This window comes from Hyla sarda, chromosome 9 (assembly GCF_029499605.1).
Source record: "Hyla sarda isolate aHylSar1 chromosome 9, aHylSar1.hap1, whole genome shotgun sequence".
In the NCBI taxonomy this organism is placed as follows: Eukaryota; Metazoa; Chordata; class Amphibia; order Anura; family Hylidae; genus Hyla; species Hyla sarda.
Genome location: NC_079197.1, coordinates 6,993,020 through 7,009,351, shown reverse-complemented (window position 1 = coordinate 7,009,351; position 16,332 = coordinate 6,993,020). Strand labels below are relative to the sequence as shown.

At 44.5% G+C, this 16,332-nt stretch overlaps 1 protein-coding gene across 1 annotated transcript in view; it reads right to left on the bottom strand.

Annotated features, from left to right (window-relative positions):
- The window catches only part of CCDC180 (coiled-coil domain containing 180), a 60,545-nt gene extending 44,614 nt beyond the window's left edge, over positions 1-15,931 (bottom strand). The window contains exons 1-12 of the mRNA XM_056538862.1: positions 15,786-15,931; positions 9,879-9,996; positions 9,382-9,572; positions 9,202-9,290; positions 7,836-7,945; positions 7,631-7,759; positions 6,999-7,109; positions 4,476-4,571; positions 4,159-4,322; positions 3,810-3,929; positions 2,863-2,942; positions 1,566-1,654 (exon numbers count right to left, since the gene is read on the bottom strand). Coding sequence (XP_056394837.1) covers positions 1,566-1,654; positions 2,863-2,942; positions 3,810-3,929; positions 4,159-4,322; positions 4,476-4,571; positions 6,999-7,109; positions 7,631-7,759; positions 7,836-7,945; positions 9,202-9,290; positions 9,382-9,572; positions 9,879-9,947 — 1,248 coding nt within the window. The 5' untranslated portion in view covers positions 9,948-9,996; positions 15,786-15,931. The remainder of the gene's footprint in view (positions 1-1,565; positions 1,655-2,862; positions 2,943-3,809; positions 3,930-4,158; positions 4,323-4,475; positions 4,572-6,998; positions 7,110-7,630; positions 7,760-7,835; positions 7,946-9,201; positions 9,291-9,381; positions 9,573-9,878; positions 9,997-15,785) is intronic.
- Positions 15,932-16,332: the final 401 nt, after the last annotated feature.

Below are 16,332 nucleotides of genomic sequence, written 5' to 3'. Positions count from 1 at the left end.
GGGTAACAAAATTCTTTAGAATTACTCTCCAGGTATACCTTTTACTGCTTTCTAGCAGCTTTTATCAGGCTAAAAAATGCTTTATAAGACAGCCAGTAACAGTCGGATAGGCGTGGCTATGTTACCCTGCGATTAGTTTATGGGGGTACAAATTTGTGACAGTTGCGCTTTAAAGGAAGCAATCAGGCACCTTTACGAAAAGAGTTTGGAAGAGGTAGAGCAATTTGGGAAGAAAAAGCATCTTTGCGAGGGCTATATGACCAACCCAGAAACTGCTAATTTGGCATGGTTGAGAACCTCTGATTGTATTGTTTCTAAAAGCAGAGGGAAGTTTAGAGTATACAGTTGTGAAGTTGGGATCGTGAGTTTAAAGGGGTTCTCCACCATAAGGTGATTTTAGTACTTACCTGCCAGACAGTAATGGACATGCTTAGGAAGGATCTGCGCTTGTCTTGGGACTAAACAGCTGAGTCGTGAGTCAACCATAACACTGGTTATCTTTTTGTGAACTGGCTATTTCCTGTTGGAGTTCCCTCCCGCGAGGTCATTTTTCTTCCTCCTACACATCAGCCACCCAACCATTGAAACACGCCTGTGCTCCCTTCAATGCAATAGACCAGTGTTTTCTAACCAGGGTGCCTCCAGCTGTTGCAAACCTACAATTCACTGCAGAATGATCTCCCTCCCACCCATCAGTCGCTCCACCTATTGAAGCAGATAGGCACCCTATGAACACCTGACTAGTGATATAATGTCTCGGGCTGTACTGCAACCCAGGAAAACCTGAGACGACAATAATTTTGTATGCTGTTAAAAATAAACATTGGGGCAAAGATCCCATAAGAATTGTGTGAAAACCGTCACACACAAGTACAGACACTATATTATGAACTACACTAACTTTACAGCCCCTGTAGCATAGTCAAATAAAAAATAAAAATCCTGGAATACCCCTTTAACACCTACATAGTAAATTTTTACAATCCTGCCAGTCTAGTGAGGGGGGATATGGAGGGGGAGGATTTGTGATTTCGAGGTGCTCAGTTTGTAAAAAGAGAGAATTTTGTGTGGAATACCTCTGGAAGGGAGGTGAGGGGGTCGTGACCATAAATGATGAGGTCGTCCTCAAAGATCGCCAAAGTATTATTAGTATGCCCTATTTGAACACCTTTAGTGGGTGGGTGAGAGCAGATAGTCTTAACCAGTGGTTCTATTTTACAATACAAAGAAAATCGGTGATAGTGGGCAGCCTTGCCTAGTGCCATTCGACAGGGTGAACTAATGGGACAGAGCGCCATTTGAGAATATCGTTGCTACTATATTACACTACATTGCCTTTATTGCTAATAATATAACATGTATATAAATTTATACAAATTTTACATGCCTGCTTGTTTTTTTACAAGTGGATGGATGTTTTTGATCCACCTGTAGTGTACTGTAATTTGCTGAAGATTTGTAATGCAAAACTGTGAAGCAAATCTTTCACATCTGGACAACTATACAAATACAAGAGTAGTACAAGATGCAAATTTAAGAGTAGAAAAACAGACAGTAATGCTTACCTTACTCTTCTCCGACTTGCTTATACATCCCTGGATCACATCATTCTGAAGGTTATGAAGTCTGTCTAAGAATTGTGAACTCACACAGTCTGCAAGGAAACATCCGAGGGAAAAACAATTATTCGTTAGATCAATAACATATTAATGAGTGAACTTGTTACATTCATAAAATAAAGATACAAAGAGGAAATAATACATTGGAATAAATGATGCCTTGTTAGGAGGCAACAAATACAAATCAACTTCTAATTAACCTGTACATGGTAAGAAATAGCTGTTTGTGCAATTAATATATATCTATTATAAAAATCCCTAATTTTTCCATCAAGGTGGTATTTTAAGGCAAATCCATTGTATAACCATTAAAAGGGGTACTCCGTTGCACCAGTGTTCGGAACATTTTGTTCCGAACGCTTGGAGCGGGGGTCGTGATGTCACGGCCACGCCCCCTCAATGCAAGTCTATGGGAGGGGGCATGGCTACCAACACACCCCCTCCAATAGACTTGCATTGAGGGGGGGTGACGTGACATCCCGAGGGGGCGTGGCCGTGACGCCACAACCCCCCCCCCCTGTCGGCACCCAGCCTTCTAAACAAATGCTGGATGCTGCACAGAGATCATGGGGGTCCCAGCTTCGGTCCCAGTGACAGTACACAGAAAGATAATCAGAATTAGGGTTATTTAGTTTGGAAAAAAGAAGGCTTAGGGGCGACCTAATAACTATATCAGGGGACGTACAGAGATCTCTCCATGATAGCTAGGGACCCAGGGACTGTATCTATAACAAGGGGGCATCCTCTACGTCTAGAGGAAAGAAGGTTTCTACACCAGCACAGACGGGGTTCTTTACTGTAAGAGCAGTGAGACTGTGGAATTCTCTGCCTGAGGAGGTGGTCATGGTTAAGTCAGTAAAAGAATTTTAAAGGGGTCTGGATGCATTTTTGGAGAATAACAACATTACAGGTTATGTATACTAGATCTATAGGGACAGAACGTTGATCCAGGAATTTATTCTGATGATATTTGGAGTCGGGAAGGAATTTTTACCTCTAGTATGAGGGTTTTTTGCCTCCTCTGGATCAACTCAGTAGGGACTCATTAGGGTTATAGGTTGAATTTGATGGTCTTTTTTCAACCTTATGAACTATGTAACTATCCCCTATCCTTTGCATAGAGCATAAGATGTCTAAGGGCGGAGTACCCCTTTAAACTTTTCTATGTCCATCACATCATCTATGTAACATTAACCATATTATCGAAAAAAAGCAAATACCCAGTCATAGTGAAGCCGCTCACCTATCTGCTTGTTTAGGTTCAGGAGCGAAGTGTGCCACTCAGTCACTGCTACTTTAGTGCAAGTTGGGGGCACAAAATCACTGAGAAAATAAGGTTTTCATTAGATAAAACTATTTCTGTGGACAAAATGGGACAAAATTTAGATAGAAGGGTTAGCCCAAGATTACAGCATAGGTACGTGAGAAGTATGGGGGTCCGACCTCGGGGTCCACAACCCATCACAAAAATGGAGGTCCTTGGCCCCCTCCCATGTGAATGCAGCTGCAGTTGAGCTTGTGTGCTCCTCCTCTAGTCACTGTCAGTCACTGTCGATAACCCATATTATCTTTGGAATTTTAAAAGGAAGCGAAGAGACCATTTGTGTTCATGTTTGACCACCACTCCATTCCCACAGCATACCCTCTAGTATACAGCAGCTGATAAGTACTGGAAGGATTAAGATTTTTTAATAGAAGTAATTTACAAATCTGTTTAACTTTCTGGCACCAGTTCATTTTTTTTTAAAAATTTCCACCGGAATACCCCTTTAAGAGGTCAAAATGTGTACATGGCGGGAATAAATATGTCTGTAAGGCAAGTCTAAAAATAACACTAGTCTGGGAAATAAATGGGTCTGCCATTCCTAGCTGAAAAATCCACTTAATTCAATTAGGCAAAGACTGTGTTTACAGCATTGAATTTTAAGGGGCATCTATGGCTCAATCGACAGTGGTTTGCAAAGCGAAAAATGCTTGTATTGTCCTAGCCAACCAGAAACCAGAACATCACTGCTCTATCTAGTCATGTAGTCAGAATTACTTGTAGCTTCTGGGCCCCAATGCAAAAAGTCCCTCATATGTCTCCCATGTGCCATTTCTAGTACTGATGTCTACTTATGGTGCAGAGGTGACTTTGGGCCCTGATGCGACTGCTACCTCTGCACCCTCTATAGTTACACCATGTAGTACCTGACTGAGCAGAGAAGCTGCAGTCTCTTCTCATTGAGGGGTTTGTACAGATCCATCAGCTGTTCAGCTTCTGCTTTAACTCTTCCTGGGATTCCATCCGTTTCATGTTTAACAAACTCTCTGTAAAATACATAATAACAGTATGCAGTATTTTTAGTATATTTCCCATATTTTTATTTCATTTCAGTGTAGCTACATGGTGTTTTTTAAACTGTGCATCTCTGGCTGTTGTAAAACTACAACTCCCAGCATGCCCAGACAGCCTGCGGCTGTCTGGGCATGCTGGGAGTTGTAGTTTTGCAACAGCTGGAGGAAGACGGTTTGGAAAACACTGATGTACACAATTCACCTGAATTCCTGAACTATCATTTCTTTTGTATAGCACTTCCAAGCCTTTATCAGATCTTGCCACCGGAGGCGCTGCAATCCCTCTTTTTTCAGCTCGGCTTCCATCAGGTTAAGGGAGAGCTTGGCGATAGCTCGATGGTTGGCTAACATGGCCTGATTTATCATCTAAGAGGATACAAACATACAAATCAGTGCATGGTGACGGCAGATACAGTGTAGTGGGCACACGAATATCTTATGATGAGCAGGTCTGTTATTTATAAGCGGGTACATGGATTTATGCAACGTCTGCATGTAAAGGCTTTACAATGGACTTACCATGGCTTCCTTGTGTATAAATCTATGAACATCAGGAGCCATGAGAAAGCAGATATTTAGCAACAGCGTAGTGAACTTCTTCAGCACTTCTGAAATCTACAAAGAAGAGAATGGTGACAAAAGGTTTTATGGGGGGAGGTGGTGTGCAAACAGTTCAGAAATTTTTTTTATTAAAAAGTGAACCTGTCAATCATGTCCTAGGGACCGATGACAAGAATGAAGAGGGAGAGGAGCATGCAGCCATTCACTTCTCTACCTGCTCAGTGTCTCTGGGACCTAGACGGACTCATAGATTTAAAATATTATACCCTCCTAGTCACATGACATCGCGGAAGGAAAAAAACGCACTAAACATGCACTTCTCTCCTGGCTCAAGTCTCAACACTCAGATCCCGACCAATTGAAAGTTTTGATATGTCTCTACAACATATTAAAAGTTTTATTAATAGCTCTGTACAGAGACCTAGGAAAGAAACATTGGCCGAGATGGAAAATATGGCCGAAAACATGGCACATTTTTGACACAATTTGTACCAAAAAAAATTGGCATACATACTGTGCACCACCATTTTTCTGTTTACGATGCATCTGGCAAACAGGCCTTGCATTGGCAAAAATTCATATGGCTTCTGAAAAGGGGGTTAACTAGGATAAGAAAAAAACAAAGCTGATTTCTTCCAAACACAGCTCCACACCTGTACTTGTTTGTGATATCGCCACTCAGTTCCATTGAAGTGAATGGAGCTAACTAGTAATACCAGACACAACCTGAGGACAAGGGTGGTGCTGTTTTGTTTATAGGAAATTATCTCTGTTTTTCTCTTTCTGGATAAACGTGAAAGTGTGTGCTGAAATTGTGCCAGGATTTAAAGGGGTATTCCAGGCCAAAACTTTTTTTATATATCAACTGGCTCCGGAATGTTAAACAGATTTGTAAATTACTTTACTCTATTAAAAAATCTTAATCCTTCCAATAGTTATTAGCTTCTGAAGTTGAGTTGTTATTTCTGTCTAACTGTTCTTTGATGACTCACGTCCCGGGAGCTGTGCAGTTCCTATGGGGATATTCTCCCATCATGCACAGCTCCCGGGACGTGACATCATCATTGAGCAGTTAGACAGAAAACTTCAGAAGCTAATAACTATTGGAAGGATTACGATTTTTTTTATAGAAGTAATTTACAAATCTGTTTAACTTTCCAGAGCCAGTCGATATATATATAAAAAAAAGGTTTTGCCTGGAATACCCCTTTAAACGCATGATTCTGACATAAATTAATCCATCCAATAGGCGGTGTAACGTATGACATGTTTAAAATTTCTTGTTCCTGGACCGCGAACATCTCCTACTGTAAAAGGGAACATGCGGCTAACGAATGATAAAAGCTTAGGCGCACAAATGATCCAGCAACCGTACTGGCACCATTACTAAGCCATGTACTAGGCTCTTTAAAGAAGCGACGATCTACTTACTCTGCCCAATTACTACCACTCTAAGAGTATGTTCACACCTACATTATATGTTGTGGATTGTTTAATGTAGATTTAGTCACTGACTTACTGCAACATAACAGCATATAAAGTAGGTGTGAACATACCCTTACACTGGAAAGTCTATAGATGCACCAAATTTATAAAACAGCTTTAGCCATGGTGATAAATATGGCATATGCTAAGACTGTCTAGTCTAAGTTTAACCAATAACCAATAAGGGAAAGTTAAGTGTCTAGTCCCCTTTCATGTGTGCTCAGTTAATTTATACCACAGTCTATATATCCCTAATATATTATAATAGACAACGCACTGCAGTTGCATTTTTTCCTGTATGCATTGTCCACTGGATAATTTTAGTAATTCTGCCAATGATGGATGCTGCACATTTTGTCCTTTATTGTCATACATTTTGTCCTTTATTGTCACACATTTTGTCCTTTATTGTCACACATTTTGTCCTTTATTTATTTAAAGCTGACCATACATCTTTGATGGCTAATGAATGAGCTAATCCTACCATCTTCCCCAGACACATACATGATCTGTTCAGCCAGTTGTGCCAAAGTTCTGAACAAGAAGGGGGTTTAGCAGCTGCAAAATACCTCTGCCGGCAGCTTAGGCTGCTTTCACACAGTCGTTCACATCCGCTCCGTTCAGGGTCTGTTCAGCACCTTTTTTTTTTTTCTTGCACTGAACGTACCCTGAAATGGGACTGAGCCCAATGGAAACTGCTAGGTCCCGTAGTTTATCAATGAAAAAAAAAAGGGTATGCACAATTTTTTTCTCTGCTAAACTCGGCAGTGTGAACCTAGCCTAATCTAGAGAACAAAAGGATCGGGTGTTGAATTTCGCTATGCATGAGCCTCCTCCCCCTAACACCTGTCGGATGAGACGGCGAACCCCGATACACATACAATGGTCCCATCACTGGTCCTGTTTAGATTGTTAAGTCTTATGTTTATGGACACCTTAACTGGCTCCTTGGGTCTACAATACTTTACATACAAGGCCTAGATTGTCCCAGCCTACCCGATCTGCTCGTTTTTCCTCCACTTTCAACATTGTCCTCTCTGTGTCCCTTATATTCTCTCTCCTGTGACTGGATTCCTCAACCACCTGATCCCACAGTTCACTGAGGGCCTATATGGAAAAAAAATAATTATTTGTCTCAGTTAAAAAAAAAAAAACCAACAAACAAAACACAAAATATAACACGTTGCCTTCCATCGATTCCTATTATACATTTCATTATGTCTGCCTTCTGTCTGTGAATGGAACTGTGATTAAAGGGGTTGTCTGGACAGCACATTTTTTTTTTTATCTGCTCAGAGATCATATAGTTAAAAACAAAAAAACAAACAAACACATACCTTCCTGTAACAAATCTCACACATAACAAGAATAAGCAGGATGCAGTTTCACACCCTTGATATTTAAGCATATGTAATTAAACTGTAAATTAATTTGCCAAGCTCGGGCAACCATGCCAGCTTAGATCACAATAATGCCCCTCCACGCGAAGTCACACCTATTTTGCAAACATGGCAGATAAGGGCAGATTATTGCATATTTTTTGTGAACAGCTGGATCTTGTTCAAAAATTATGTTTTTATTGGTTATTTTTGGGAAGATAAATCCCCCCGTGAGTTTCAGATACTTGCAGTCATTGTGAAGTTTGCATTGTCGGTTCTGTCTTCATACTTCAGGAATAACAGATCAGTCCTCTTGTCGGACTCACAGATCTTTTCCTGGAGACTCTTTCCAGCCTCCATAACAAAGGTTTCCATTTCCTGATGGAAAAGGAAGATGCTGAAAATACAGGAGAGATTCAGATACAGCAAGCACTGATGTGAGCCTCATCCTCACCTTACTAATGTCTGCCAACTCCTTCTGCAGGGTGGAGATAGCCGAATCATGGCGCTCTTGTCTATTTGAGGTGATCCGCTGCAGGATCCCACTGTCTGTCTTCTCAGGAACTGGAAAAATAATTGAAAGTAAAGATCGCCATGAAAATCCCTGTATGGCAAAGGATTACAAGGTTCACTAACTAACCTGTAGGTACAGACAGGTAAGTGCAGGTGGCACTGATGACAACCATACTTACCTGATCCTGTTCCGTGGTCCTGTTATCTTCCTTCATATATTCCATTGCGGAGCTGGCTTGGGGCACGGGCAGAGCTTTCTGACGTCACCGCTGCTGTTTCCCCAAGCCTGCTCTCAGCGGGGACCAGCAGCGGTGACGTCAGGTAGCTCCGCCCGTGCCTCAAGCTGGCTCTGGAACGGAAGATACGGAGGAAGACAGAGGGACAATGTAACGGGATCAGGTAAGTATTGTCATCAGTGTCATCTGCACTCCCTGTCTGTACCAACAGGTTAGTGCGGGTAACACTAATGACAATTTATCTTTAAAGGAGTACTGCAGCATAATACAACTTATCCTCTATCCTGCAGACCCCCGCGAACTCCCGTATGGGGACTCGGCACTGGAGCGTCTCTGTGCTGCTAACACTCGTGTCGTGTCTGATAGCGGGGGGTCCGAACAATGGGACCCTCCGCGATCTCCTGTATGGGGCCCTGGCTCTGCCGCAGGTCTCCCTGTGCAAGAGGCGTGTCGGCCGCAGGATGACCCGCAGCCGATAAACCCCCTCCATGTATCTCTATGGGAGAGCGTTCGTGCATCCCTGCCTCTCCCATAGAGCTGAATGGAGGGGGTGTGACCGTTGACCTCTTAGTGAGGTCGACGACACGAGCATTAGCAGCTCAGAGCCGCTCCAGTGCCGGGTCCCCATACGGGAGATCGCGGGGGTCTGCAGGATAGGGTATTAGGCTGCAGTACTCGTTTAAAGCAACTTTATGTATAATAAAGATTAAATCTGGGATCAAAGCCAGGAATGTATCATAAATGTAAAAGCCAGGAATGTATCATAAATGTAAAAGCCAGGAATGTATCATAAAATGAGGACACATGTAAAGACTGAGACTTTGTCTTTTTTTTAGATCCATTTCTGGCTCTATATTCAACAATTACAATAAAAAAACTGTGAATGTGTGAACACAACCATATGGTACATTCGCACGTGCATATTGTGCTGCAGATTTTCTGCAGCAGATTTTGAGACTGCAAAATCTGCAGCAAAATATGCTTGTGAACGTCCCCTAAATGTTTCCGCAGCATCAACCAACAGCCTCCGACCTTGTATTATTAAACAACTCTGAAAGTAACATATATTACCAATAATATCGCACAGGCCTCTCACTTCTCGTGCTGCAGTCAGTTCTTCATTTTCCTGAATTTTCCTAATAGCCACTGTAGCTTTATCCCTATAGGGAAAATTGCATAATGGAAGAGAACAGTACAGACAAATATACTGGAATCATAGTATACACAGATGACACCACACATTATACTCACCTGTATACAGTGGGGTTCTCGGTGAAGCCATCGTAGGGCATGCTGTCCACCCACTGACGCTGGCGAGTGGATAACATTCCAGCAGAGCGGGTGTCCTCGTCCCTGATGAGGGGAATCTTTCCACTATCAAACCCTCCTCCATGCTGGATCCCCCGAGCCCGCACCTCTCCAAGGGACCGCACAAGCTGCACCTGTAACAATAGGAAAGAGGCTTCATAGCAATCCCATCAGAGACAAAAAAACAAACTCTTATAGTAGCAGGGCAGGGGGTAACACAATGTGGCACTATAACACTCCTGCAAGTCTAAAAGGTATAACGGGCAGCAGATAGAATGAGGAAGTGTAGAACAGAATAAATGGAATATGTTACCGTAGGAATCTCTCAGTAGTGCAGCCTCAAGATTCAGGCCCATGGCAAAAACAAAGGAATCAGAACAGAGGAATACAGAGGGGAACACACAGAAAAGACAACATGGCCGGGTGAACTGTGTCCTCACCTCCGCATCAAAGATCTGTCTGTACACCTTACCACTGGGAACAACATGGACCTCCCCGACAAGAGCCATAGCCTCAGCTCAGGAATACCAGTCCAGGGAATGAGTCCTCCTCCGCCATCTTGTAAATAGAAAGACAAATCGCTACACACAATGACCCAGAACCAGATCACCATAAGTCATATTACCTCCAGCTCCGAAAAAACTGAAACCTCAGGTTCACCTAGGACCATTATGAAAAGGGTTGGTGTTACCATAAGGCAGCTTAGGCTGCTGCTTTAGGGCACTAAGATCAGCGTGAAAGATTCAAAACCCAAGCCACCGGCAGGGGATCACATACAGTGGGGATCAAAAGTTTGGGAACCCCAGGTAAAAATTTGTATTAATGTGCATAAAGAAGCCAAGGAAAGATGGAAAAATCTCCAAAAGGCATCAAATTACAGATTAGACATTCTTATAATATGTCAACAAAAGTTACATTTTATTTCTATCATTTACACTTTCAAAATAACATAAAACAAAAAAATAGCATCTGCAAAAGTTTGGGCACCCTGCAGAGTTAATATCTTATACTGCCCCCTTTGCAAAGCTGAGACCTGCCAGTGTCATGGATTGTTCTCAATCATCATCTGGGAAGACCGGGTGATGTCAATCTCAAAGGTTTTAAATGCCCAGACTCATCTGACCTTGCCCCAACAATCAGCACCACGGGTTCTTCTAAGCAGTTGTCTAGAAATCTGAAACTGAAAATAGTTGACGCTCACAAAGCTGGAGAAGGCTATAAGAAGATAGCAACATGTTTTCAGATGTCAATATCCTCTGTTCGGAATGTAATTAAGAAATGGCAGTCATCAGGAACAGTGGAAGTTAAAGCAAGATCTGGAAGACCAAGAAAAATATAAGACAGAACAGCTCGCAGGATTGTGAGAAAAACAATTCAAAACCTACGTTTGACTGCACAATCCCTCCAGAAAGATCTGGCAGACACTGGAGTTGTGGTACACTATTCCACTATAAAGAACTATAAAGTTCTATGGACCGATGAGGTTAAAATTGAACTTTTTGGCCGGAATGAGCAAAGGTACGTTTGGAGAAGAAGGGGAACAGAATTTAATGAAAAGAACCTCTGTCCAACTGTTAAGCATGGGGGTGGATCAATCATGCTTTGGGGTTGTATTGCAGCCAGTGGCACAGGGAACATCTCACGAGTAGAAGGAAAAATGGATTCAATAAAATTTCAGCAAATTTTGGATGCTAACTTGATGCCATCTGTGAAAAAGCTGAAGTTAAAGAGAGGATGACTTCTACAAATGGATAATGATCCTAAACACACCTCAAAATCCACGGGGGATTACATCAAGAGGCGTAAACTGAAGGTTTTGCCATGGCCTTCACAATCTCCTGACCTCAACATAATTGAAAATCTATGGATAGACCTTAAAAGAGCAGTGCGTGACAGACAGCCCAGAAATCTCAAAGAACTGGAAGACTTTTGTAAGGAAGAATGGGCAAAGATACCTCAAACAAGAATTGAAAGACTCTTGGCTGGCTACAAAAAGCGTTTACAAGCTGTGATACTTGCCAAAGGGGGCAGTACAAGATATTAACTCTGCAGGGTGCCCAAACTTTTGCAGATGCTATTTTTTTGTTTTCTGTTATTTTGAAAGTGTAAATGATGGAAATAAAATGTAACTTTTGTTGACATATTATAAGAATGTCTAATCTGTAATTTGATGGATTTTGGAGATTTTTCCATCTTTCCTTGGCTTCTTTATGCACATTAATACACATTTTTACCTGGGGTGCCCAAACTTTTGATCCCCACTGTACAGTGTACAGGGAGGTCACATATTATTATATACAGTGTACAGGGAGTTCACATATTATTATATACAGTGTACAGGGAGGTCACATATTATATACAGTGTACAGGGAGGTCACATATTATTATATACAGTGTACAGGGAGGTCACATATTATTATATACAGTGTACAGGGAGGTCACATATTATTATATACAGTGTACAGGGAGGTCACATATTATTATATACAGTGTACAGGGAGGTCACATATTATTATATACAGTGTACAGGGAGGTCACATATTATTATATACAGTGTACAGGGAGTTCACATATTATTATATACAGTGTACAGGGAGGTCACATATTATATACAGTGTACAGGGAGGTCACATATTATTATATACAGTGTACAGGGAGTTCACATATTATTATATACAGTGTACAGGGAGGTCACATATTATATACAGTGTACAGGGAGGTCACATATTATTATATACAGTGTACAGGGAGGTCACATATTATTATATACAGTGTACAGGGAGGTCACATATTATTATATACAGTGTACAGGGAGGTCACATATTATTATATACAGTGTACAGGGAGGTCACATATTATTATATACAGTGTACAGGGAGGTCACATATTATTATATACAGTGTACAGGGAGGTCACATATTATTATATACAGTGTACAGGGAGGTCACATATTATTATATACAGTGTACAGGGAGGTCACATATTATTATATACAGTGTACAGGGAGGTCACATATTATTATATACAGTGTACAGGGAGGTCACATATTATTATATACAGTGTACAGGGAGGTCACATATTATTATATACAGTGTACAGGGAGGTCACATATTATTATATACAGTGTACAGGTCACATATTATTATATACAGTGTACAGGGAGGTCACATATTATTATATACAGTGTACAGGGAGGTCACATATTATTATATACAGTGTACAGGGAGGTCACATATTATTATATACAGTGTACAGGGAGGTCACATATTATTATATACAGTGTACAGGGAGGTCACATATTATTATATACAGTGTACAGGTCACATATTAATATATACAGTGTGCAGGGAGGTCAAATATGACCATATACAGTGTACAGGGAGGTAACATATTATATAAATTGTACAGGGAGCTATGGCTCCGCCCAGTGCACTCCCTCAGTATACAGCTATGGCTCCGCCCAGTGCGCTCCCTCAGGTTACATCTATGGCTCCGCCCAGTGCACTCCCTCAGGATACAGCTATGGCTCCGCCCAGGGCACTCCCTCAGGATACAGCTATGGCTCCGTCCAGTGCACTCCCTCAGGTTACATCTATGGCTCCGCCCAGTGCGCTCCCTCAGGTTACATCTATGGCTCCGCCCAGTGCGCTCCCTTAGGTTACAGCTAAGGCTCCGCCCAGTGCACTCCCTCAGGTTACATCTATGACTCCGCCCAGTGCGATCCCTCAGGTTACAGCTATGGCTCCGCCCAGTGCGCTCCCTCAGGTTACATCTATGGCTCCGCCCAGTGCACTCCCTCAGGTTACATCTATGGCTCCACCCAGTGCACGCCATCAGGTTACGGCTATGGCTCTGCCCAGTGCACTCCCTCAGGATACAGCTATGGCTCCGCCCAGTGCTGTCCCTCAGGATACAGCTATGGCTCTGCCCAGTGCACTCCCTCAGGTTACAGCTATGGCTCCGCCCAGTGCACTCCCTCAGGTTACATCTATGGCTCCAACAAGTGCGCTCCCTCAGGTTACATCTATGGCTCCAACAAGTGCGCTCCCTCAGGTTACAGCTATGGCTCCGCCCAGTGTGCTCCCTCAGGATACAGCTATGGCTCTGCCCAGTGCACTCCCTCAGGTTACAGCTATGGCTCCGCCCAGTGCACTCCCTCAGGTTACATCTATGGCTCCAACAAGTGCACTCCCTCAGGTTACAGCTATGGCTCCGCCCAGTGTGCTCCCTCAGGATACAGCTATGGCTCCGCCCAGTGCACTCCCTCAGGTTACATCTATGGCTCCAACAAGTGCACTCCCTCAGGTTACATCTATGGCTCCGCCCAGTGCACTCCCTCAGGTTACATCTATGGCTCCACCCAGTGCACGCCATCAGGTTACGGCTATGGCTCTGCCCAGTGCACTCCCTCAGGATACAGCTATGGCTCCGCCCAGTGCTGTCCCTCAGGATACAGCTATGGCTCTGCCCAGTGCATTCCCTCAGGTTACAGCTATGGCTCCGCCCAGTGCACTCCCTCAGGTTACATCTATGGCTCCAACAAGTGCGCTCCCTCAGGTTACAGCTATGGCTCCGCCCAGTGTGCTCCCTCAGGATACAGCTATGGCTCTGCCCAGTGCACTCCCTCAGATTACAGCTATGGCTCCGCCCAGTGCACTCCCTCAGGTTACATCTATGGCTCCAACAAGTGCACTCCCTCAGGTTACAGCTATGGCTCCGCCCAGTGTGCTCCCTCAGGATACAGCTATGGCTCCGCCCAGTGCACTCCCTCAGGTTACATCTATGGCTCCAACAAGTGCACTCCCTCAGGTTACATCTATGGCTCCGCCCAGTGCACTCCCTCAGGTTACATCTATGGCTCCACCCAGTGCACGCCATCAGGTTACGGCTATGGCTCCGCCCAGTGCACTCCCTCAGGATACAGCTATGGCTCCGCCCAGTGCTGTCCCTCAGGATACAGCTATGGCTCCGCCCAGTGCACTCCCTCAGGTTACAGCTATGGCTCCGCCCAGTGCACTCCCTCAGGTTACATCTATGGCTCCAACAAGTGCAGTCCCTCAGGTTACATCTATGGCTCCACCCAGTGCACGCCATCAGGTTACGGCTATGGCTCCGCCCAGTGCACTCCCTAAGGATACATCTATGGCTCCGCCCAGTGCGCTCCCTCAGGTTACCTCTATGGCTCTGCCCAGTGCACTCCCTCAGGTTACATCTATGGCTCCAACAAGTGCGCTCCCTCAGGATACAGCTATGGCTCCGCCCAGTGCACTCCCTCAGGATACAGCTATGGCTCCGCCCAGTGCGCTCCCTCAGGTTACCTCTATGGCTCTGCCCAGTGCACTCCCTCAGGTTACATCTATGGCTCCGCCCAGTGCACTCCCTCAGGTTACATCTATGACTCCGCCCAGTGCACTCCCTCAGGTTACATCTATGGCTCCGCCCAGTGCACTCCCTCAGGTTACATCTATGGCTCCGCCCAGTGCACTCCCTCAGGTTACATCTATGGCTCCGCCCAGTGCACTCCCTCAGGTTACATCTATGACTCCGCCCAGTGCACTCCCTCAGGTTACATCTATGGCTCCGCCCAGTGCACTCCCTCAGGTTACATCTATGGCTCCGCCCAGTGCACTCCCTCAGGATACAGCTATGGCTCCGCCCAGTGCAGTCCCTCAGGTTACATCTATGGCTCCACCCAGTGCACGCCATCAGGTTACGGCTATGGCTCCGCCCAGTGCACTCCCTCAGGATACATCTATGGCTCCGCCCAGTGCGCTCCCTCAGGTTACCTCTATGGCTCTGCCCAGTGCACTCCCTCAGGTTACAGCTATGGCTCCGCCCAGTGCACTCCCTCAGGTTACATCTATGACTCCGCCCAGTGCACTCCCTCAGGTTACATCTATGGCTCCGCCCAGTGCACTCCCTCAGGTTACATCTATGGCTCCGCCCAGTGCACTCCCTCAGGTTTCATCTATGGCTCCGCCCAGTGCACTCCCTCAGGTTACATCTATGACTCCGCCCAGTGCACTACCTCAGGTTACATCTATGGCTCCGCCCAGTGCACTCCCTCAGGTTACATCTATGGCTCCGCCCAGTGCACTCCCTCAGGATACAGCTATGGCTCCGCCCAGTGCAGTTTATTTTTTTCGGCGTTTTTGAGGAAAAATCGCCGATTTGTGTCATATGACAGTGAGGAGAAGAATTGTGTCACGTGACTTTGGGTCCCACACTGATGCCCGGATGAAGCTTTCGCCTCCAGTACTCGGGGGGCGTCACAGGTGCTGACCGGACACTCGGCCCCCGACCCTCCTCCCTCTATCCGCCGCTCTGTATCCGGTAGGATCCCTCACCTGAGCCCCGGCCGCGCGTCCCGTCACACACAGTACAGCAGAGTGTGCAGAAGCTTGAGGTGTAACCAAGGCAACCAGTCACGGCACAACTATCGCGAGAACTGCTCCTAGCCGAGAACTCTGCAGAGGGGCGGAGTTTTGGTGATGACGTATTTGGTAGTTAGTTGTGGGTGATGGAGCTCCCTCTCTGGCCCTTCTGGGTATTGCAGCTCTGTCTTCACTTTTATTCACATCCTTCATCCTGACAATTCTCAATGATCCTCATTGTATTCTGGTTATAATCACTTTATAATGATCCCCAGGGGCACAGTCAGGTGATTTAACCCCTCCCTTCCCACCGCAGGGGTTTTTGGCGACGGAGTCTTCGTTGTTTTCTGAGAACCAGAACTTTTTTTTTTTTTAGAATTCCTTTAAAGTTGTGTTTTTTAATTAGACCATTTTTTCCCAGTTACAAGCCCAGAACCACCTGGCAATTTTTCCTTAAATTGAAAATTTTTTTGGCATTTTTTTGGCTCATCGGCGTTGGTTTTCTAAAATCGCAACGTGC